General features: G+C 43.0%; 1 protein-coding gene across 1 annotated transcript in view; it reads right to left on the bottom strand.

The window, feature by feature from the left end:
• PPP1R1C (protein phosphatase 1 regulatory inhibitor subunit 1C) overlaps nucleotides 1-25,398 on the bottom strand; it is a 63,518-nt gene that overhangs the window by 7,284 nt on the left and 30,836 nt on the right. The window contains 1 exon segment of the mRNA XM_009945608.2: nucleotides 23,951-24,011. Within this exon segment, the coding sequence (XP_009943910.2) occupies nucleotides 23,951-24,011 (61 nt within the window).

Below are 25,398 nucleotides of genomic sequence, written 5' to 3'. Positions count from 1 at the left end.
AAGAGAATACAGCTTAGCCAGCCTCCACTCAGCGTTTCCTGCTTCATAAAAGCTTAGAAAATTCAGGTTTAGTCATCTTCAAATATTCATTGTCAGGTGCACACCAACTAGGCTGCCAAATTGGTTGGGAAGGGAGGAACGTATGTCTTGTCTTACCTCTGTCCCATTTGGTGAAGGTATCAGAAACACAGCTGTAATTACTGGTCATGGAAAAACTCAAAGTTTACCCCCTGCACTGGTACTGGACACACACATCCTGGGTACTTTGACCTTCTTGATCAAAAATTCAGTTGTCTGGCCAGAAAAAATTAATTCTTAATGTATGATTTTTTTGTTTCAAACAGTTGAAATACAGAGGGGTATATACTCTGTGCAAAAGCAGGACAGTAAACCAGTAAGGAAAATGCTATACAGTAAACCGGTAAGGAAAATTCTATAATTTCCCAAATGCCTATTTAGAGCATTCTCTTTTTTTGTCTTTGTATAAATGACCTGCTATCTAACTCCCTCATCTGTACAATCACTTCCTGAAACCTTCAATCCATTTTTACTTAACTGGTTGTTTTAGATAAGCTCTCCTTGCACACAAGTCAGAGTTCAGTGCACAAGTTTTTGTTAGGAACCCCTTAAAAAGCTTTAACCCCATCCTTAACCCTTGTTATCTCCCCAGCTGCTGCCCAACTATTCTGCTCCCTCCACCATTCAGCTCACTAAAACCAATGCTCACTGACTCCACCTTACACCACCCTCCCCCATCCTCCCCTCCCTTTGGTCAAGTTGCGTTGGATCCAGCCTCAAAGCCTTCTGGCAAAAGTGCCTAGTGATCTCTATGTTCCTCTTTTCCAAGTTTGCCTCTGATACTTTTTTGTCCTGGTTCTCCCTCCACTGTTTGCAATGCTTTTTCCATCACCACCCTCTGAAGGGCCTTTTCCCCTTGCTCCACCAGGGTGGCAAAGGCTGTGAGTTTTCTTCAGCTCTTACAGTACTCCCTGAATTCAACAGTGTACTTCTCAAACACAGAAATACTGAGCACCTTTATGAAGACCCTGATGGAAAGAGTTGTTCCTTCTGTCCAAATTAAAACTCTAGAGGCCATCTGTGACAGAAGCTTGCAGAGGTCTAAGACATTAGCTCAAAGGGGTCAAAATCAAGCTCTTGATCTCTATCCTTTCCAAAATGCTTTATTTCGTTTACTATGGACAACTCCATCTTTTTTTCCTGACATTCAAGCTTATATATTTCTGCTTTCCACTCTTCTCTAGCTCATCACATCCAATTTTCATCTAAGTCTTGCACATTCTTCTTGCTCGTCCAATATCACAGAATCACAGAATCACAGAATCACAGAATAGTAGGGGTTGGAAGGGACCTCTGTGGGTCATCTAGTCCGACCCCCCTGCCGAAGCAGGGTCACCTACAGTAGGCTGCACAGGATCTTGTCCAGGCGGGTCTTGAATATCTCCAGAGAAGGAGACTCCACAACCTCCCTGGGCAGCCTGTTCCAGTGCTCCGTCACCCTCAGAGGGAAGAAGTTCTTCCTCATGTTCAGATGGAACTTCCTGTGCTTCAATTTGTGCCCATTGCCCCTTGTCCTGTCACTGGGCACCACTGAAAAGAGCTTGTCCCCATCCTCCTGACACCCACCCTTCAGATATTTGTAGGCATTTATAAGGTCCCCTCGCAGCCTTCTCTTCTTCAGGCTGAACAAGCCCAGTTCCCTCAACCTCTCCTCGTAGGGGAGATGCTCCAGTCCCCTCACCATCCTCGTAGCCCTCCGCTGGACTCTCTCCAGTAGCTCTTCATCTTTCTTGAACTGGGGAGCCCAGAACTGGACACAGTACTCCAGATGAGGCCTCACCAGGGCAGTGTAGAGGGGAAGGAGAACCTCCCTCGTCCTGCTGGCCACACTCTTCTTGATGCACCCCAGGATCCCATTGGCTTTCTTGGCAGCCAGGGCACACTGCTGGCTCATGGTTAACCCGTCGTCCACCAGGACACCCAGGTCCCTCTCCGCAGAGCTGCTCTCCAGCAGGTCCACCCCAAGCCTGTACTGGTGCATGAGGTTGTTCCTCCCCAGGTGCAGGACCCTGCACTTGCCCTTGTTGAACCTCATCAGGTTCCTCTCTGCCCAGCTTTCCAGCCTATCCAGGTCACGCTGAATGGCAGCACAGCCTTCTGGTGTATCTACCACACCTCCCAGTTTGGTGTCGTCAGCAAACTTGCTGAGGGTACATTCTAACTCTTCATCCAGGTCGTTGATGAAGAAGTTAAACAAGACTGGGCCCAGTACTGACCCCTGAGGGACACCACTTGTCACCAGCCTCCAACTAGACTCAGCGCCGCTGATGACAACCCTCTGAGTTCTGCCATTCAGCTAGTTCTCTATCCACTTCACCGACCACTCATCCAGCCCACACTTCCTCAGCTTCCCTAGGAGGACATCATGGGAGACTGTGTCGAAAGCCTTGCTGAAGTCAAGGTAGACAACATCCATGGCTCTCCCTTCGTCTACCCAGCCAGTCATGTCATCGTAGAAAGCTATCAGATTGGTCAGGCATGATTTCCCCTTGGTGAATCCATGCTGACTACTCCTGATAACCTTCTTTTCTTCCACTTGCTTCATGATGGCCTCCAGGATAAGCTGCTCCATCACCTTACCCGGGATGGAGGTGAGGCTGACTGGCCTGTAGTTCCCTGGGTCCTCCTTCTTGCCCTTTTTGAAGATTGGAGTGACATTGGCCTTTCTCCAGTCCTCGGGCACCTCTCCTGTCCTCCAGGACCTCTCAAAGATGATGGAGAGTGGCTCAGCAATGACATCCGCCAGCTCCCTCAGCACTCGTGGGTGCATTCCATCGGGGCCCATGGATTTGTGGACATCCAGATCACTTAAGCGATCCCTCACACAGTCCTCCTCGACCAAGGGAAAGTCGTCCTTTTTGTAGGCTTCTTCTCTTACCTCCGGGGCCTGGGATTCCTGAGGGCCAGTCTTAGCACTGAAGACTGAAGCAAAGAAGGCATTCAGTAGCTCTGCCTTCTCCGCATCCTCCGTCACCAGGACACCCGCCTCATTCAGCAGCGGCCCCACATTGTCCCTAGCCTTCCTTTTGCTGCTGATGTAGTTGAAGAAGCCCTTCTTGTTGTTTTTGACATCCCTTGCCAGCTTCAATTCCAGGTGAGCCTTGGCCTTCCTCATTGCATCCCTGCATGCTCTCACCATGTTTCTGTACTCTTCCCAAGTGGCCTGTCCCTCTTTCCACATTCCATGGACCTTTCTCTTCTGCCTGATCTCCGCTAGAAGCTCCTTGTTTAACCATGCAGGTCTCCTGCCTCCTTTGCTAAATTTCTTTCTCAAGGGGATGCATTGCTCCTGTGAATGGAAGAAGTGTTGTTTAATGTCCCAATATAGTATTTACCATTAATCCAGTGATAACAGTCATGGAAAATCCTTATCCCGGGATCTTCATTACTACCACACCTCCTTTTCTAGGCTTTATAAACATACCTGTGCTCCATTCAGCATTCTGCAGTTACAATCACCTGAATCATTTCCCTGATCACTTCCTGTGCCACCACTGAGCAACTCACTTTCCCTCTTGAGTTCTTTCCACTGATTCCCTCCAAGAATTTTCAGACTAATGCTGTCTGTTTATGCTTTCAAGGAAAATGAAGTTTCTTCACACATAATGAGCCCTACCCACTCTCATCTCGAACCAGGAGCTGACATAGCTCCATTTGCTGGGCTTTTAAATGAATGTTATCATCCTTTCTTCCACATTGTACTGGATGCTGGAGTGATACAACTATCAGCCTCCATGGCCACTTCCAAATCCTCCTCAAAACTCTTGGTTATGGAATTTGAGAAACAACCTGAGAACATTTTGGGTGGCTGCATGCTGTGACAAAGACAGCTGCGTTCCTCCCCAACACTCTGTAGCAGTTCCTGGGTTTGATTGCTACACCCCAGCTGGGAGTTGCAACAATTGGTGCAAAAAACGGCTTCTGTCAAATGTTTGAACAAGGTTTAACGCAGCATAGTCCTAATCCCTGGGGCAGGGTGCTATGTTACCATCAATATAATATGACAAGAACTATGGCGTACAGCGATCAGTGGGGATTTACGGATTATGAACCAAGAGCTAGACTATGACTGGTATTTGTATGCAAACAGAAAATGTGTTTTACATACCTATCCTTGTGTTTCTTCGTTCCCACTCACAAGAATGGCTTCAGTCTGCCAACCTGGCAGCACTTCTTTCATCTGCTGATGCTCATGTTCCTAAATCACGCCAGATCACCTGGGACAGGAGGCTAGCCCTGCTTCCAAGCAGACACAGCACAAGAGCAGCAGCCCAGCCTCGCTGAGGGTGGCAGCCCTGGTGTGTCCCAAGGCAGCCACTCTCTTGGGTGGTCCCTGAGCCACCAGTGGTCCAAAGAACATCGAAAAGTAATCTGTGAAGTGACAGCACTAAAACACGCAGACCCAGACCTTGACAACTCCCATGTGTGTCCATGAGCAAACAGAGAAAACACGAGGGAGAGAAGACACAATAAAAGTAAGTGGTTGTGGAAAATTTTGCTTTGTAGATGTAGGCAACTGTGAACAGTCTGCTTGATGCAGTGTTTGGAAATTTCCTAAAAGTTAGGTTGTTCTTTTTTGAGAAAGACTGAAAGATGCTGCTTTGTGGAACTGTCTCAAAGGACTCTAAACTGTGCTTGTGCCTCTAAGCTTTTGTTGACCAAGGTTTCACGGCAAAGTAATACTAACCACTTGAAGCTTGATAAATGACATGCAAAGGTCTGCCCTTACGCCTGTGGTCAATGTGTCTGAACACAACCAGGTCATTTGTCATTACACAGGGCTTGGTCCTGCACCTCCAGAAGTTAAAAGTACTTTCTCTTACTGTTTTCAAAGAAAGAAGGGTCGGCTTTTGTAATTAATCTTGATTTTCATTTATAAAGATGAAATAACTTCAAACAGCTACTGTTTATTTAGAATGAATGTATGTAAAATACTATAAATTAATGTTATATGTGGCTTTAAAGTTTGAGGTATGAGATAAACAAAGTGACACAGAAAATTGGCACACTAGGTATTCCCAAACTCCTGTTTAGATTATCCAAGGAAAAGTGAAATCAGGCTGTCAGTCTGTCCTCTACAGCTGACGGAGTCTTCAAAGGTCAGCACACATGGTGGGCCTTCAATGTGTAGAATAAAAAGAATCTGAAGCACCAGTGTGGGCCTTTAAATTATGTTGACATTTTAGCAAGCTGTAAATCAGCAAAACCACTTGTGTGCTATACTATTTTATGCCTAAGCTCAGGCTGAGAAGAAAAAAATTTTCATGTGTCTGTTGTGATTATGAGACCAAGATATTATTCAGTCATGTAATTTCATGCATAGTTTTTTTTCCCTCTAATCTGCATCTCTTTCACAAGTGCAGATGACTAAATCAAAACAAATGATATGAAGCATTGGCAAATGTGATAGTTTTGTGAAGGCCACACATCTGATCTGGAGCAGATCAGATCATCACATATCCAGCAGGTCACCATGGCCTCATAAATATTTGTAAATGATCATTTGGATACCAAGCAACAAGGACTGACTAATTTTGTAAGTGTCTGCTGGTTGTTACTAACTCTTCTCTTAGCTCCAGCCATACAATATTCAGTCTTTGTGGTGAGCCTTTTGAACGACAAATTTTAGGGCTCGTGCTACTTTCTCCACAGTCAAAGACTCAGTGTTAAAGTATCACAATGAAGACTGTATGAGCAGCAAAATTCATGTTGCAAATGTCTGGCTGCTTTCCATTTTGTTCTCTCACATAGCACTTTCCACTCTTAGAAGTCGCTTGGAGCAGCACTGGCTCCATAAGACTAGAGTGAAGGAGCTGCTTCGGCACAGAAAGGCTTTTGTCAGTCCTCTGCAAGATGGCCAGAACATGCACCGGAGACAGAGGTCAGCTTCGCTGTGACTGAGGGGGCTGCATCTCCCACTTACCGTAGCCAAAAGAGTAGATAGAGAGGCTTTTGTTGCCCCAGGCAACTTCTGCTAGTATGTAAACATCTCATTTTGCTGGTTCCTTCCTTCCCTCGCTAGTCCTCAGACTGCAGAAGTCAGCCAGTCTTCAGAGTTTGAACGAACAGCAGAAGCCCCTGCAGTCAGCTAAATGGATGTTTCAGCCTGGAAGAATCATCTCAGCCCGATGCTAACTGACCCTTTGGAAAGCCAGAAAACATTTCTCAGCTGACTCCGTGGAGAATGGCTCTCGGTCAAATACCTCATCAACAGCTTGAGCAGAAAAACATGCAGAGATGACTTCCACATTGGTAATGAAGCTGGACAGTACCGCAAGGCTCTCCTCCTGCATGAGTCCCTGTGCTGGTTGGACTGGGCAGCTGGAGGCTGCAACCAGGAGAGGATTAAAGCTTTTCAGCTGACATTTTTTCATTGCAGTTTTTCATAGTTCAGAGATAGGCTTAGATCTGTTGAGAAGTGTGCTTGAATTCAACCAGCGCAGGCGGATCTTCAAGGGGGCTATACTCTGACGGGTCCTGGGAAGCTTGGTAGATGATCAGAATCACCCCTCAGAAAGCAGCTGCCTGGATGCCAAGTTTTACTGTCCAACGTGTTTATTTGCTGGAATTGCTAAACCCTGACTTTGAACACCTGTACCATTCACAGCCAGGCAGGGGTCTGTCTAATCGTAGCTCAAAACCACAGGACTGGCAAAATTGTTCCCTTATGTCAAAGCATTGCAGTAATTCCATCACATATAAGACCACATTTTCAAACCTGAATCCGCTACTCCATAACAACAGAAGCCAATAGCTCTGCTACTGTCACAAAATATGCATTAGAACTCGCTGGCCTTTAAAGTTTATAAGAAGCATTTTCTAAGCATGCCTTTTTTAATCTTACATTTTCCCAGGCAACTTCTGTCATTCTTATAATTCACCACACGCTGCTCCAGGCTAGTTTATCTTTCTGGTTTGAAATACTCTGTGGGCTGACTACCTTAATAATAAAAATAAGCTGCGAGCAAAAAAGCGGGGAATAGGTTTTACAGCTAGAAAATCAAATCAGTCAGGACTTGGGAAAGCTGATGCTCAACACAATACGAAACGATGCTCAGTATTTCAACTGCAGCATGTAAGTCTGTTTAGAAGTAGGGACGAGACAAATACTAGTTAGATAGTTTGCTATGTACAAAATAAAACAAAGTTATTATCCTACCTGCCATAAGTAAAGGAAGGGAAATGTTAAGGACAATTAGATAAATCTTAATTTTCATACAAAGTCTTAACTTCTACATTCTCAAATCTATGGCCTCATTCATAAACTAAGGATCAAGTGTAGAATTAGGCTGAAGGGTGTGCTTTACGCCAGAGATTCAATTCTATAAAAATTATAGCCCTTTCCTAGCCTTAAGATCAATGATAATTTACAAAAGTGATCTTCCTCTTGTCTCTAGCAACAGATGCTTTGTTCACAGGTACTATTCCTTTTGCTGAGGATAAAAAAAAAGAGTTCTGCTCCCCATACATTGATAATGAAATGGTGATTTATGTGTGGGAAAGGAAATTGTGTCTCGTACCAGGTTAATTTCCTCTAATCTGTTCTTGCCAACAGCGGCAAGCAAGACCATTTTCTCTTTTTTAATTTTTCTTTCACCAGTTCTTCAGGGGAAATCTCCAACCTGTTCCCCTCGCCTCTTACTGCAGCCCAGTTATTCAAGTCTTTACAATTTCTAAAGAAAATTAGAAACACGTTCTTCTCCAAAACTGCTGTGAAGGCTGCACAAACCAGTCTTCAAAGTAAATGCATGAGCGTTTCTAAGGGATTTTACATCAGCAATTAATTCTTGGGGAAAGTACTGTATCAGAGAACATGCACTGAAGGAATCTGAGCTGTTTGGATTTTAGGCAGGCTGAGACTTGCACCCAGCTGGGATGTGAGGTCGTTGTGGTTGCCATGACATGGAAAATCACACTCTGACAGAATAGTACCATGGCTTTTTTTTCATGCCATTTATTTTACCTTCAAATTAAATTGTTTCTATTGGAATGGCAACTTCTGTTAGGGTTTAACAAATTTATTGGCTGGCAGAGGTCTTTTTGTGGTGGGGACAGATGAAGCAGTATGCCTCTGCTGAACAGTCTGCAGCAAGGGTGGAGCGTGGCACTGGCAGTGCCCCAGATGCCGGGAGGGCTGCGACAGCCGGCCCAGGGCAGGGCAAAACTGCTGCACCCTGCTCTTCTGGCAGCACACACCACAGCAGCCAAGCCAGAAAGGAAACTGCTGCTCAGCTGCAAACTTCTGAGCAGTAAGAACTAAGTGCTGCATTTTTACCTACGCTTTGCTTACAACAGTTTGCTCCCAGATCAAAAGAAATATGTGGTAGAAACTCCAATTAGTAAAGCCCAGGAACGATATCTTATACAGCAAAATTACCTCTCAGTGTGTGGCAGAACCACTGATAACAATAACAACCACTTTTCACTCCCCAACCTGGCCCTTCCACAAACCTTTTTTTGGAGAAAACAATTTTGTATGTTCCCTTATAAAAAAAAAAAAAAACAAAAAAACAAAAAAGCCAACAAACAGAAATGTCAAAAATAAATGTACTTAAATAAAAGAAAATAACTCCATTCCCTCTGTGAGAACAAATATTTGTCTCACCATAATTTTGTGTTTGGCTGGGTCTCTGGATGGCAAGGAAGGGGTTTTTTTAATCCTAGGGACATTTTTAGATGTAGACTTTAATCATGTGAATAGGATTCTCATCCTGATCAGCTCTGTTTGTCCTGCTCAGGCAAGCCTTTGCACTGCAATACGGCTGCAGTTCACACCCCTGTGGGCAGGTAAGGTTTACTCAGAAAGTTTCTCTACAGAACTTCACTAAGCCATGTAGGAAGAAATGCTTCTATATGTCCTAAATATGTATAGAGTTCTGTTAACCATAAAAGGCAAGTTTAACAAGTAGTGTATAATGAATAAAGGGACATAGGCACAGCTGCAGTATTGAACGGCACAGCAGACTTGAGGAGACATGAGACACATAAGACCCCATCCAGACGGGACGTACCAGGTATTTGACAGCTGTGACTGGATTATCACAGAAGGACCAGCAGTTACATTTAGGTCCAGTCACAAGTCAGATGTAGACAGAATCCGGGATAAGATTTCGCCGAGATTGTGACTGTGTCCCGTTTTGCTCGAATATGTAATTGGAAATGCTCATCCTTAGTCACACGGGGCCAGTGCCACCACTTTCTCACTAGTTTTGGCTGTGTTGCCTGGCAAACATTTTTGCTCAATGCAGAATTAATTGTTAAACACGGGGGAGGTTTTCTTTTGCTTTTAAGTGCAAAAATATGTGATTCTCTTCCTTGTTGTTATAATGATAAAACCTGTAAAAAGGTAACATGGTCAAAGCCATCCTTGCTTTACCTCCGCCTCCTAGGTCTTTCTTTCCCTTGTTTCTTGCTCACTGCTGAGGCATTATAAGAACTGTCCCTGTGGGATGTCCCAGGGCAGCCTGCGATTGTAGCTAGGCACAGATGCCCGCCTGCCTTTAGGTGCTTTAATATTAAATGCACTTGCCTGTGATTCCTTACATGGACAGCAGAGAGAAAGAGAGACTTCCAGGGCTTGATTCTTCACTTGGCAACCTATAACAAGCCCAGGGTAACACCATGCCTGACTTGGTTTAAGCAGGATGGATTCAGGCCAGAGCATTTATAAAAATGACAGCAGTAGATTTCAATAGCTGAATATTTGCACTTTCTTGGAGCCTTACAATTTTAGTTTGCTTGTGAGTAGAAAAAACGCTGAAATTTCACAATTTCCTTTATGAGGGAAAGAAGGATAAAACCTTTCACCAAAACATTTAGTATTAGCAGTACTGAAACATTCAGTTTTGCCTAGTTTGTTAAACATAAAAACCTAGGCGTGCTATAGGAAAACTAATTGATTTTTTCACACAAGTTCAAAAAAACACAAAGGAAATTAATTTTTTGCATTCAAAACCTTATTGAAGATGCTTTATGAAACACTTTCATCTTCACAACTTCAGAGACTATTTCCGAGCAGCTGCATTTTAGTTTTCTTAAAGCATTCTTATCTGACTGCAATGTTAGCGGACAGCATTATCCAGCTGCTCTCTTTTTCCTGGACAACTGCACTGTGGCTCTACTTTTTTAGATTTTGGCTGACATGGAGATTTTTCTGAGGTCATGAAACCTAAACAGATGAGAAAAAACTTACTGCCACATCCTGAGGGAAGAGAACCTGTGACAGAGGAGGAGCGGCTGTAGTATTGAGAAGCAGAAGCCTGAGTACATGGTGGGATGAACGAAATCCTACCTGGAATGCCTGAGCAGCTTTTGCTGTTTCACAGCTGCTTCTGTTTCACCCCCAGGCCTGGCATGGTACCCTGAGCATTCGGTTAGATTTATATTCTGTTTCCATATTTTCTATTTTTGTTATTCTTTTTGTGGCTATTATTTCTTGTGGTGTTCTGGGACAGATACGGTACAAGATTTGTTAGTGACAAATTTAAATCTCTTTCTGAATATTCTGTGCAGCCTGAGATTTTTAGGATACTGATAAAAAGCTTTCCAGTGAGTTGTACTATTTAGAACGACGACATGAGCAAAATCTTTGCTGGTCAGCCAGAAGTCCAAGGCAATGTTTCTCTGTCATACTTCCATGTGGTGTGTGGCTTCCACTTTTAATTAATCCAGCCTGTTTGGTTTCTGTCAGAAGTCTATAAGCGTGTCTGTTAATTTGCTGATGAATCCCCTACTGAGTTATAATTATAATCTTCATTGTGATCCTTCTTACAATGACAAAGGAGATAGATAGGATTTTGGCATCAGCCAACCTGACATCAGTAACACTGTGAACGTTAGAATGAGCTCTTCTTTTCTTTGAAGTATTTTACAAACACTTTCAAAATTACAAAAACAAGTGATTGATAGGTCGGTGTTTACATTAAATTGTCCCCATCGCAATTGCTTCATGGGTGGCATACGAATAGCAGGCAGATACCATTTTCTTTATATTACAGGTACTGTAGCTGTAGTCCTTGCATTCGAGCAGGAATCTGTCAGCAAGAATGAGCCTTTCCAGTTTTCACCACCTCAGTGCCTGTGAGCTGCTGAGATCTTCTCAAGCAGCTGGGATCCATTTCAGATGGCTATAGCTGAAGATGGCTTGAATCCTGCCCCTCTCCCTCTGCAGCAGGCATTTCGTCTTAACAAAAGCAAAGCCTACAACAACAGGAGTTACAAATCAAGTCAGCTTAAATGCCTAGGAGCACTGGGGTGTTTCTGCAAGATCAGAGCCAGACCCTCTTCTGGTTTTATTAACATCCCCTGGTGCTGGAGAGTTTTTTCTCATATTAAGAGCTAAATTATCTGGGGCTTGCCTAATCCTAATTTTTGATTCTGAGATATTTTCACCTAAGATGCAGAGTTGCCCAGACAAACTGACACTTAAAGAGCTCACTTACAGAAGCAGAGGACATACTACCATAAAATAAGATGTCAATTGACAGAGTGAAAGGTGAAATTCTCGTAAGGGCAGCTGCAGGATGAAGTTTTTACTGTGCTTGTCACTACCATGATATGAAAGGTTTACATTTGGTAAGTAAAACAGCTACTGAATCACAGAATTATGGAGGCTGGAAGGTAGCTTCATGGATTGTCTAGTCCAAACCTTTGCTCAACATGGGATCAGCTGGAGCGAATTGTCCAGGACAGTATGCAGTCAGATTTATAATATCTCCAAGGATGGAGATGCCAAAAGCTTTCTAGGCAACGTCTTCCACTGTTTCATCACTCACACAGCAAAAAAAAAGTTTTTCTTTTATTTCAGTTGAATTTCCTGTACTTCAGTTTGTGTCCATTGACTCTTGCCCTCTCATTACATAAAAGCTCCTCATTTTCTAGCACAGAGAAGCATAGCCAAGGGAACTGTGCCTATCATTACTGTTTCATAAGACATAACTGTATTTAAACATAAAATTGCATCTTTAGTATGGAAAGTAACTGTGTAGAAGAGGCTGTGTGGATGGTGGATAGATTTCCCTAATTTTCAGTACTGTTCCTAGTGTTCAACATAGGCTTTTCTAAAGAATCCATACTCCGAACTCCTAAAAGCATGCTAGCCCCTGAGAACCCAAGTCTCGTAGGCTGCAGCTGAAAAACACACTAAAGAGTGCCAGGAGGCAGCTCTGGGTACTGACCCACACTGGCGGCACTGACCAGCCATTAGCCAGGTCCCCAGTTCTGCCTGTGCCAACTAGCTCTTTCCCAGCAGATTCCCAGCCTGGTTGAGGCACAGGCCAGAGATCATTCCCACTGGGTATTCAGATGACTCTCCGTAATTCGGGAGCATAAAAAGGTCTGCAGCATGGATGTGAGCTGTGTGGAGCCAGCTGGCCTCAGGAGAGAAACAAACCCTTGTGCACTTAACTGTGGGACCTTACGCTGCTGACCATTTTGCAACTTAACTGTCTACCTTGTTCTCCTAAAAAATACACTTTTAGGACAAGAAAAGCATGTCTAGTTCCTTTCTCTCATTTAACATTTTTGTAGGTTTTACATATGCTCAAAAGCATTGGTGTTGACCTTGTGCCCAACTATGGCTCTTCAGACTAACTGATACACCCTGCATGATCTCTTATCATTTCTACTTGCTTAACTTCACTGTCAAGCCTGAAACTATGCAAATATTTTTGTATGCTGAAATCTCAGACACACCAGGCTGCTCTGACAGAGCAGGGATAGCACAGCCATAGGTTGGTACAGCCACTTGTCGAGGATGAGATTTGATATCAAAGCTGGAGAATAACCATGAGGTCCTGCAGCACACAGCAACCTCCAAAGACCCCAGGCTTACTTGGGGTCCTTACCTACCTGAAACTGAGGTGGGAGACCAGCCTGGGCAGCAAAGCGGCCTTGTCCACCAGCCAGGTATGCAGCCTAGCAGGGTGCTGGGGACGCGGTGGGCATGGGGAGTACGGCCCTGTGGAGCTGGGCTGCCTCAGCAATGAGCCAGCAGTGAACCAGCAGGAGCTGTTTGCCTGCTAGCTGGGGCTTCTGCTGGGAAGTCCACCCAGATGCAGGCTGATGCCTTTAACCCTTAAGAGATGGCTGGTAAACTGTTAGGTCCCACTACTGCAACCAGCAGGAAGGGGAGGAAGCAGGTTCCCCTGTTTGTCCTAACCAACTGCTGAGCAGTGCCCACGCACACTTTCTGGTCACGGGGCAAGTGGGAAGAAGGGATCCTGTCCCCTGGTATCTGGGCAGACAAAGTGACCCTTTCCCACACAACACCAAATTCGAAACAACTGGTGGAAAAGGGTTCTCCAAAACTGCCCAACCACAGTGACTTCAACGGGAGCTAGAGAACAGCATCGCTTTGCTGCAAGCAACAATTTCCACAGAGTGAGGGTACAAATCTTTTGAATCAAGGGACACAAAGAAAACATAGTGATTTATGGTGGGTTGCACAATAATATAGGTGGGTTTCCCCACTCCTAAAAAAAGAAACACAAAACACTTTCATATATAATGCTTACGCATAACCAGGATGCTTCTCTGTTACACACATTCAGCAAACCTGAAGTCCTATTTTAGACATAAGAAGGGGTCTGGGACAGGGTCTCTGCACTGATCTTTTTGGAGAGGAGAAAAGAGAAGATGAAAAAAGTGAAAGGTTTATTTTGACATCTTTAGTAACATTTTAAATTTGAAATGTTTTCATTTTAAATCATTAAGCTTACTACAACTGAAAACCCACCAAATACTTGTATTTAAGTTTTTTTTTGATTGCTGGCAAATGAAAGTCCAATATTAAGAAATCAGTTCTTAACAAAAAATGTGGTTACCACAAACTATTTGCATTACAGTAGATACAACTGGTCTCACTTTGCAGTTGCCATGGGCAGCAAAACATCAGACGCAAAATCTTTAGTGGCTCTTCATTGTGTGAACGACTCGAGCTTGCAAGAAACCTACCTTTTCTGGTTTGCCTAAGGCATTGAAATACCCCAGAGTCAGCATCCAGTACAACCAGAATGTAATTACACCGTGGAAGCACGCTATCAGGCACTCACATTAACCGTCAGAGCCTGAAAACAAGTATGGCTCTCAATGTTTCTGGAAAGCACAAGCAAGAATATCAGTTTATTCAATTTCATTGTGGAAAATATAGCCAAAGTACAGAAAAGGTAGAGTCTTCTCTAAAGGCTTAGGCACATTTGTGTCAGAGTCATAGATTCTGTAAAACTGAGTTTTAACCCTCCTCTTTTGATCTTGCTAAGAGTGAGTTTGAAGAAAATGCCAGGTTCTAACCACTCCAAGGGTTTGGGGAAAACTGATGGCATGCAGGTGAAATGTAGTAATAGCCTCACAGATTTTAGCTGGAAATCATAAATTGCGGTGATGCTTCATCGCAATTTGACCCCTGCTCACGACCGCCCTTGCCGTCTCACCAGAGCTGGTGGCAAGGCACCGCACCCATGGTCACCAGGGGGAGCTCGGGTGCCAAAAATCCCATTGCCGCCTGCTAATGCCTCGGTTTTCTTGGGGCTTGCAAGGAGACCGAGAGCTGAATTCACATAATTTGTCCTCATCCTTGAAAGAAAAGCAGAAACCTGCTGCCTGCCTTTGCCTTTGGAGGGGAAGGCCATGCTGTGGGTGTGCCGCTATTCTGGGATGCAGGCAACGGCTCGGTCGGCCACCCACCGCCATCCAGCCCCTCTCCTCTGCGATGTTTCATTGCCACCAGCTCTCACTGCTCGCTCTTCAACTTGCTTTATCTTTCTTGGGTGTAGTGTGTCAAAACAGACACAGTCTCAGCTGAGCTGGGTTTCCTATGCCTTGCCAACTTCTCTCCAGGTAGAGGCGCAACCCTGGCGTGTCCTGTGTCCCTGTCACCCAAAAAGATGCCTTTGCACCTAGCAGCCCACAAACCTGCACTGTTTCCAGGGTTTACCAGACACATGTTTACATGTACTTCTTGCTGTGTGCACAACATGTGCAGTAAAGGTGCACCCTGAGCTGGGAGAATCACAGCAGACTTTTTAGGTTTGTTTTTTTCTTTCTGAGTGGTCATTGGATTCCACAATTCCTTTAAATGTATTCTTAAAATTAGTTACTCTGTAGATTGCTTGGAGCCTGCTGACAACCTCTCCTGTAAAAGACCTGTGGAATAACAGTGGTTTACAGGTTGGGTGACCGCTGAAAAGCCTCAAAAACCCTCTCACTGTTTCAAGAAAAATTAGCAGCTACAACAGATGAGAGCTTTTTAAACAACATCCTTCTGGGCTGTACAGCTCACAGCAATATGAATCTCTTTTCAGATCCATATGCTTGCTGCAGTATTTCCTGTGTTTTTCTGGTCACATTCACACACATAATTAATGCGAGTGTTCAGTCCTAGCTGTGGGCCTGAAAGGATGTGGTTGAAATCTTCAGGCTGCTCATGTTCTTGTCTCCTTGCCAAAGCTCTGGTGGATGGTTTTGGGAACTCTGTGTTCCTTCTAAACTGGGCAATGTCGCATCCCAAGGGGTGAAGGAAGGGAGAAATTATGGACAGAAGGAGAACCACATGGCCTTCTTCAGAAAATTTTTGCTTTTCAATAAATTCGGACTAATAGGAATCCACTTCAAAAGAAAAAGAAAAAGACAAATCAACTAAAAAAAAAATCAGACAACATTCCCACCACAAGAAACCCAACACAGATGATCCCCAAGAATCAGAAGCAAGTTTTCTCTTAGCCTTTCAGTCTAACTGCAGAAATAACAACCATGTTGTTCAGAGACAGAGATATCACAAAGCTAATATACTACTTGGACATTTACTTGGGTCAGAGGGAAACCTGATGGTGGAAAGTAAAATAACTAATGTCAAGTTATTGCCCTTGGAAGAGCAGCTTGTGGGCAGGAGCTGCTCTCGAGGAAATGGTTCAGTTTTTCAAACCTCCCAGCCCTGATCGCAGGAGAATTGAACACGGGTGGGCAGGAGCAATGCTAATGGGCTGCAAGCCTGCACCTACTTACACATACTCCTAAAGACCAGAACCATTGACGGGGTCTCAGCCGGAAGGTCGTGGGGTGATTCTGCTGTACCAATCACTGCTCAGTGCACGGTGGTGCTGTTCATGCTATAGAAATTCGCTATGAACCTTGGGCTTGCCTGCAGCTTGTCACGCTGTCTTTTGACAGCTTTGACTTTGAGGGGTGGAGATTTTTATAAATGAAATCTGACTTCGTGGAGAGGAGACATTAATAGGCATAGAGGAACTGTAGACATATGCATTTGGGTACAAATGCAGGGAAGGCTTTTCTTTCAAAGGCAAGTTAAGTGAGACACGAGCCCGCGTACAATAGAGGCTTTTTGGAAAAACTACTTGGAGAGACACTGCTGTATTTATGCTTTGTACCTACCTTCATTGCCAGAAGACCCCAACACAAACGGAGCAAGCTGCCCGCAGTCTCCCCCCATGCCGGACACCCAGGCGGTGCCACCGGAGGAGCACGGTCTCCCCAGCGTGGCTGATTCCCAGTGCAGAGCTGAGAAGGGGTGAGGGCCTGACAAATACACTTGCCCCTGCTGTATGCACGATCCTGGAGCTCCTGCCTGGGAGAGGTCAAATGCTGAACAGGAGCAGAGCCTGCTCCCATATAATCTAGGTCTTCATTCGGTCATCTTGCTTGGGATCAAATTCAGGATTCTAAATGCTTGAGATGAAACAAAGTGGCAATTATTATTTATTACAATAGGACTCGCTAGAGTCACTGTCTGCCATGTGGCTTGGTTGTTAACCTCCAGCATAGAACATAATGTTATAGCCAGGAAATAAAATTTAATACCCTGCCAAATAACCGGCTTCGTAAGAACCTTACATCTTCTCCTAGACAAATATTATCTTTTCTTCAAAAGTCGTTTCAATTCAGAGTACAACACTGTCAAAATCTTTGGAATTTCGCTATAAACACATCTTGTGATATAAAGTAACCAGAACAACACAAGTTGTCGTGCCTGGGCTTTCTACTTTATATTTTAAAAGAAGTACTAAGTCTCCCACATTCTTTTTCTATAATATTTTATGTTGTTATCTCTTAAAAGGTTGACTTTTTAATGTTGTTTGTTACTGCTTAGAAGCAATTAATAATACTATGGTGTTTACACTGCACTATATTTAGTACAACAATGCTGAATAACACTATTTTCAAGTCATAAATGCTGTTTCAGAGGCATTTGTAAGATTACCCTTCTATCATAAAAGCAAAGTCATACCCTTAAAAAGAGGCCATTGTAGCATTCATTGCATGAAGATTAGAAAGAATTATCAGATATGTAGACTTCACACTGAACCGAATGAAGTCAGTGGAAAGACTCCCTTAGACTCTGGTTCGTGTTGGATCAGGCCCTTAGACCACACGTGATAATTCAGGGACTGATATTAGTGCTTGTCGCAACCTTTTCTTTTCACACGTGCCAGGTAATAGTGGCAGATGACAAGTTATAACACAAACATCTCAGTTTTGCTGTAGAGCAGATGTCAAACTTAATCTCCACTGAATTCTCTCTAAAAGTACTGTGGTATTTATTGCAGCCAAGGCCAGAGCCGTTTTGAAGCAGAAGCTGCCAGCTGTATGAAATGAATCGTATTCAAAGCTGCCAACAGTAAGAAATTAAATACAGACTGTGGAAGCGTCTGCCAACTCTTTGGGCAGTAGCAGAACAGTGGCAGCCAACTGAACCTGAGATGGGAGCAATCTAATGTATCCCATTCACCAACTCAGTGATTCACTAATTAATTTAGCTCAATTTTTTTTTTTTTTAATTGTATCTATGATCATCATACTACAGTACAAATCTGAGGAAGGAGAGAGGAGGGTAGAGAGAGTGAGAAAAAGAGACCAAGCTCCAGAAGGTGGCACCTGGAAGAAGAGCAGTACACTGGCATGTGCTGCCTCTTTCTTACAGTAGTATGTAAGGAACCTCACAAATATAACCTCCATAACTTGTTCTGATACACAGCCGGGAAATTTGTTCAAGGTCATATTACATTAAGTGGAGTGGTTGCATTGAGGTGCAGTCTGACTAAGATGTGGGTAAGAATGGTATAAAAATGCAGAGAAGAGCTAGTTTTGAAAATAAAGCTGTACCTTTCTTTTGTGACCTGGTTAGGCAAAAGGAAAAAAACTGTAATGATACAAAACTGCAGCATGAATTTTCTTTTCCCAGTGCTTCAGGATGTCCTGGTAGTCGTGGGACTTCCACTCATGAAACTAAATGAACTGATGGCACTTCACAACTCACGAATGAAAAAGAGCAAGGCTCACAAATAAAGAGAGAAAGATTTGCCTCTTCTGTCACCCAGGAAAGAACATACTGAGACAGATCTTCTACCTAAAAGGAATGGATTGAAGAATGGGTGTCACCAGGCTGAAGAAAAGATGCTGCTCCCAGAACACACAGCCTGCTAAGCGAGTAGAGAAGGACTCAGCCACGACCTCGGGCATTGCTTCAACTACTGGACTATAACTGCTTTTGTGGAGCAGTCCTAGCCATCTGTCCAGTATTTATCACAGTCCTATAGCCCACTGGAAAAGCAAGGAGGTCTGAAATACATGTTCAGGACTGAGGAGGTAGTTGAAAATAATCTTCTCCTCTTGTTCTGGCCTGGTGGCTCATGTGCAGCACAATCACATTAAAAAAATATGATCATCATAGGAGAGATAGGGAAAACATATTACTCTGAGCCAAACTGACTCACGTCAGAGAAGTCTGAGCACCAGCTCAGTCTGTGAATTATGGCAAGCCTGAACTTGATGTTCAGATAAGTGTGTAAGATATTTTATATTGTGTCTAATATTAATTTCCTAAAAATTAAATTTAATCCTGTGTATGATGCAGAAATCACACCAAGACACAGTACTTTTTTTGTACTATAACATTATGTTTGTTGTGCTTATGATGATGTGTTTAGGTAACTCTAGAATCTCTTCACAGAGTTTGTATACAAAAGGGCAGCCTGTAAAATTATACAGGTTTCTGTAGTCACTCTTCAAGACTTACAAACTTCATTCGTCTGCTACTTGAAATAAATATAGCCCGAGATTTTTGTTCCATGCTGATTCCTGTGGGCTCCAAACTCAGTGCTTACCACACTAACAATAATCCTTTATGTCTCCAGACTCTATCCATGTTCCTTGTTAACCTTCAGTCACAAAGTAATGAGATGCATCAGACATCATCAAGCTGGCCTTAGGGGTTACAAATTTGGATGAGGGCCACATACTGTACTAATTGCTTCTAATAAATTACATATTTCAGGAGGGACATCATGATTTTAATCATTTATTCTGCATGTCGTTTCCTTTGGAGAGAAGAACAAGCAGGAACTAAACAAGCTGAGCATCTGAAATTCATGGCAGAAGTTAGAAAGAGCTCATTTAATATCATCCATCATTGTAAATACTAGAATTATGCATGTATCAAATCCCTGGGTCTGAACACTTTGGGAACAACCAGTGAGTCCTGGTTGTTTTAATGAGTCAGACCAAAATGATGTCTTTGAATGTTCCTTAGATCTATAACAACTCAGATTTAATCCTGTTTCAAATGCTGTAGCTGGGGCCTAGCTCAAGAAAAAGCCTTTGTTTCTATGCAGAGAAAAATACATTAAGAGGGGAATTTAAAGGATATATTTCCCAAAAGTCTGAGAGGGAAAACAGTCAAATGTACCCTTCACCTCTGTGGGGAAAGACTTTAATGATGATTTGATGGCAGCTAATTGCAAAGGTGGTCCAGTGAACACAGAAAGCTGCAAGAACTTTCTTTAAAGCCCACTGAAATTAGTAGAACCTTGATGCTGATCTAAATAGCCTCCTGCAGGGTGAACAAGGATGAGTGAAGGTTTCCTATTTCCCTGACCTCTAGCACACCCACACCAGTAGACTTACTGTTAATGAAATCCTCAAACCCCTCGGGAATGGGCATTTCCTTCACAGGGGGAGACCTTGATGGTATTTAAAAACTGCTGGTATTAATAGCAATAGCTGAGAGATAATGTGGAGACTTGGGAGCTCTGGGGAGCAATGCAGGTTTGGGAACAGCTCAGGCTGTCTTCTGTTTGCCTTCGTAAACCTTGCTTCCTGTCACTTCAGTCTGTGTTTCCTTTCAAGGGTGAGCTGAGACACTACATGAAAGGTGATTATCTGGGTAAAAGGAAACATGACGCGGTACAAAGTATGCCTTGGGATGGAAAGTTGCAGTTATAGCTCTGAGACTCTACATTTTCAGGTGGTAAGGAGACACCAAGGAAGCACCATTAGCTTGGATAAGGGTGATCTGCTTCTGCCTTGGCGGGCTAAGCTGCCTCCTACTTGGTCCCTCTCTACCTGGGAGGGTTATCCTGCCATTTTTTAGTTCTCTGGTGAGTGTAAGGACAAAAGGGTGAGAATCTAGCAAGTCTTCCAGGGGCTTCTCTAACCCACAGACCAGAGTAATGAAGATATCTCTAAAGATGTTATTTGTGGGTGGGTGGGTGGATAGATGCATGGATATTTGTGCTAAAACATTTGGACGTCTACTTTGATACAGAGGTAAAGGACTGAAGGATTCTTCTTGGTTTTGTCATACAGAACAAGAAGCAGATTATTGAACAGGAGATGCAAGCCTTGTGCAATGAGGATTGACTGGGAAAGTTTGCACTAGGTAAAACCGGTGACTCTGCAAACTGACAAACCTTCCTCCGGTTGTTTTTATTGTGTTTTTCATAGGGAGGTTCAAGCTAAACTCCACATACGAAGAGGAGTTTAAAATGAAAGTGGCGGAGATTCAAGATTGGCATATTAGAGCACTGGAAGATATAAAAGGAGGAGAGAATGTGAAGTTCAGACATAAAAGCCCAAGAGTAACAGAAGATAAAAAGCGACACAAACAGGGGAAACAGAGATGATGAATCCTCAGTTAAGAGGGCTGCTATATCTAGGAAAAAAATGTGACAAGAGGTAAATGACAACATACGTAAGATATGATGGATTAATTTGGTGCAATCTTCAGATACTGACTTGCCAACATTACATGCTACGTAGGAGCATGGAAATAACAAAAACTAGTCTAGCAGGGTTAGAAAAAAAATATTTCTGAAAGCAAAATGGAAAAGCTCTTTGACATCCATTAGATTTGGCAATACAATACTAACAAGCACACTGCACTGAGCTGTCATCTGGTTTGCTGTCTGATTCGCCCTCCAGATTACCACTTATATCAATAGCTCTCACATTGATTTTTCCAGCACACTGTATTCCAGTAAAAAGAACAATGCTCTGAGATGAGTCAGCTATTTGCTCTGTCTGTAGGGACTCCAGTGCATTTTCGTTCAGGAAAATAAAAGCAGGGGCCAAAGTACACACAAACAGATAGTAATAAGAACCTGCCTGTTGCACCAGAACATGACACTGGCTCTGCAGACACATGGGTTTGCTACAGCTTGCTGCAGCAACTACAGACCCGCCTCGAGCTAGAGCAAGCCATTGTAAGGATGGAACCAAAATATTTGGGGGTGATCTGAGTTAGATAATAATGCTGTGTTTCAGTTTAGGTGACTGCTATGGCAGAGGCTAAAAATATACCTACATTTAACTAAGAAGTTGATCTCCATATAATTACCATGACATGTAGAATATCAGCAATACTGCATTTTTCATCTTTTTAATATTTTTTCATGCATTTTTCTATTCCATGTAACATTTGCTCTAGTCCTGGTACTTTAACTGGTCATCCCTATTGTCTGATGTTTCTTCCACTGCTCTTCACCATGTTAACAATTTCCTATTTTGTTTGTAACCACAGCATGCAGGTTCATTTTCTCTTGCTTTCTCTCTCTTGCTTGGCCATGAATTCATGAAACCAGCAATTCTTCTCTCACACAGTTTGGTAATCATTTCAAGGATTTGCAAGAAGCACAGCAAAAACGTTTTCAGTTCAAAGAAGAAGTAATAATCTCAAGAGCTACTTGGAGATTTGGAGCCAGGCTGAAGCTGGCTCTCACCCCCGGTTTCTCTTGCCCACCTCCCTGCTGCAGGCATAGAGCAAAGCTCCTGCCACGGCCCCTCATCTCTGCCACTGCTCTGCATATGGGGCTGCTGTCTCGGCTTCCAGGCTCTGCACCTGCCTAAGAGCTTGGCTTATTTCTGGGAACTTTGAGTCAACAGCAGCTAAAAAATAACTAAAATGCCAGAGAAATGTAACAAATGACAATGCTTGTCACTCTTTCCCGCTAGAAGATCTGTTTTATGGAGATTTATTGTCTCGACCCTTGAATGTAAGGTACCAGACTACAATCTGTCCCTGTTCTTAATGGAAAACAGGCCTGGAGGATACGGAGCAGCTAAAAGGGGTGTAAAGGAGAGAGGATCAGCGTGCAGAATCTCATTCTTTACTGTATATTGAAGACCATATTGTGAATATACTGAGGGAGAAACAGCCCATGGGAAATAAACATATGCAAAGTTGTGGGAATAGTGTGTAATTATGAAGCCTGTTATTCTGAAAATACTGCTGAATATTGTTATCTTCAACTGCTATAAAATGGGAGTTATTACCAAATCTCTATTTCTCAGCAATGCTTTCATAGCATTGTGTATTTCAGTTTTCATAGTTTGCCTCCTAACCTCTTAGTCTAAACAAAATAATAGTAATTTTTGAAATAAAAGTATAGTATTTATGGCAGTTACAGTATGATAAATCAGGTGCAATCCAGCCTGCTTATAGGAAGGGTTATCAACTTCCAGGTGTCCACCTACGTATCTGGGAATACCATGTAGTTTATGGTGTTAAGGTATTGACGAGAGGCATTTTGTGCTTTGCTTTGTTCTGTTTACAACATATTTCAGGTTAGTTGTGACCTACCTTGAATCACATACTTTCCTACTTTCCTACTGTTCCCTGGGAACTGGGTTGATGAAGAATTGAACTGTGCCAGATACTTCCCCGGCTCTCAGCCGGACATCACAGGTAACACTGAGTAGGCTGCAGTCCCTGAGGGGAGGTATAAGACCTGTTTCACAGAGCACTTCGTCTGCACAGTATTTAATTTGGGCTTGTACAGCAAAAGAATGCAGCAGAGAGATCAATAGGTATTATTGCTACTCAGGCGAAGCTTCTTCCTTCCACTAATTATTGTAATTGACTATAATAAGATTATTTCTAATGTCCAGTGCACAAACTTTAGCCCATTTTGACATACAGACAGCAACTCTAATATGGCACCTGAGTGATGCTTTAACTGTTGCCGAGACGACAGCTAGAGAACTGAAGCTACAGCGTGAGATACGTAGAACTGGCCAATATGGTAAATTACCTAACGACAGCAGCAGTGTTTCACACAGCAAATCAGACAGCCTGCCTTTTTTGCCAGGTAATAAATTGTGTAAAGCAGAAGGAATGGAAATTGAGGATATTCATTATCTATCAAAAGACATCTGGCAGGGTAGCCTTTGGTCTGCAGTCTGAGAATAATCCTGTCAGTACAAGTGTCAGGCCGAAGTGCTGGTGAATCGCTATAGATCTTGCCTCACTGCAAGCACCATCAAGTCAAACTTTGTTCAGAGTGATTTGAGAAACGAGGCCTAAATGTAGCTGTTCTGATCCCAGTTAGCATTCTTGCAGCTTTTATGCTCATTCCTGAAAAGCACGGAATCCCTTTAAACATTTACCGAGATTTCCCATTTCCCCTTGTCTTCGCAAGAAAGGCTTCGCGCTTGCTATGATCTGATACCCAGCCCACAACTTTGGCCGCTCTCCTTTCCACAGCTCCCTGGAAAGGAAGGCAGTAGCACAGGTGTGGTTGGAAGCAGAACCAGAGCGCTGGCTGGCGCGCGCCCTGCCCGGGCAGAGACAGTACCTGCACAGTACCTTTGAGGGCAGGCGGAGTGAAGACGCTCTGCTTCCTTTGCTTGGGAGAGCCGCTCTGCGACTGGCGGGGACAAAACACAGAGAGATGCAATAAGAGACGGGCATGGCGAGAGTGCTCTGTTCAGGGCAGCTCCGGGTCTTGCCCCACAGCTGCTTGCAGGGGCTGCACACACCGCTCTGAGAAGTTTCTAAGAAAATTATATCATATAAATCCAATGCCAGCTCCCGGGCATTCACGGGTACGGGGAAAACTAAGGTTAGATACACAAAATATGGGTTTAATGGACAACCTTTATGGCTCCCAAGCAAAACAGACCTAATACTAGTGAAAATTACCCTTCATTTGAAAAAAAATACTGTTAAGCATAAAATCAAGATAGCCCGTGCTTTTAACAGTTTGTGTAACAGACTTTCATAAGGCAAATAAATGTTTACATATATTAAAATATTTGCAAGATTTACATTAACTAATATTCCAAATAAATGCAGTGTAATGCATGATTCTATGTATAGGTAAGGTAGTAACAAAATTATTAATATTTAAATTTTTACATAAATAAATGGAATATCCCTCCCCCTGCACTTTTTCCAAGTGTTCTATTACTCCTAAAATAATAATTTCAGAAACCAATCAATCAGCCTTTAACTGGGCCTGATTTAAGTCATATGTTTAGGCACTGTTACAATTTTTATAGTCCCAGAATCACATCTTTGCACAAAAGAGAAATTATTCCAAAACAATGGTGGTAAAATTACACATAGAGTAATAGTAGTATAATTATAGCAATGTATAGTTAGCAACAACTAACTGGAATACACTCCAGTGCTAAAACAGAGCAACTTTTGCAAAATGAAAACAGTTAAATTGGTGTCCATATTATACCAACTTGAAATAAGTCCATATACAAAGGATAACAGCACTACATAAGGTCACACACAGAGCTAACTTCTGAAGACATAAGCACCATATCACTTTCCCAAGAGAAAGGTAGAAATAAAGCTGTGTGTAGGCAAGCTTTGTTTTTTTATCATCTAATTAATTTCTAGAGGTATTTGGTCATAATGATGTTGCCTTTTCCCAAATATTTCTACAAATGCCTTTTTCCCTGAGTACTTGCACTGGTACATAGTCTGTGAATTCAATCAGATCTATTTCTTAAAGAAACATTTGAGACGGCTCTTAAGAACACCACTTTCACACAACTGCAGCCAATCCTATTACCTTATCTTTTCACAGTGGATGGAATGGTAACATTTGTAAATAAACTATTGCCTTCTTTTGAAAGAGAAAGCTATTTATAAAGACTGTGGGTTAGGCTGTTTATTCTCACCCCAATAAATCTGTGTAAGTCTGTATTTGAGTCCAAATTTGAACCAATCAATACCTCCTACTGCTATTTTAAGCACTGCCTGCTTCTCTGAGCAATGGGTGAAGGAGAAAGAGATCA

Source organism: Opisthocomus hoazin, chromosome 9, assembly GCF_030867145.1.
Source record: "Opisthocomus hoazin isolate bOpiHoa1 chromosome 9, bOpiHoa1.hap1, whole genome shotgun sequence".
Lineage (NCBI taxonomy): Eukaryota > Metazoa > Chordata > Aves > Opisthocomiformes > Opisthocomidae > Opisthocomus > Opisthocomus hoazin.
This window is presented reverse-complemented; position numbering and strand designations above follow the sequence as displayed.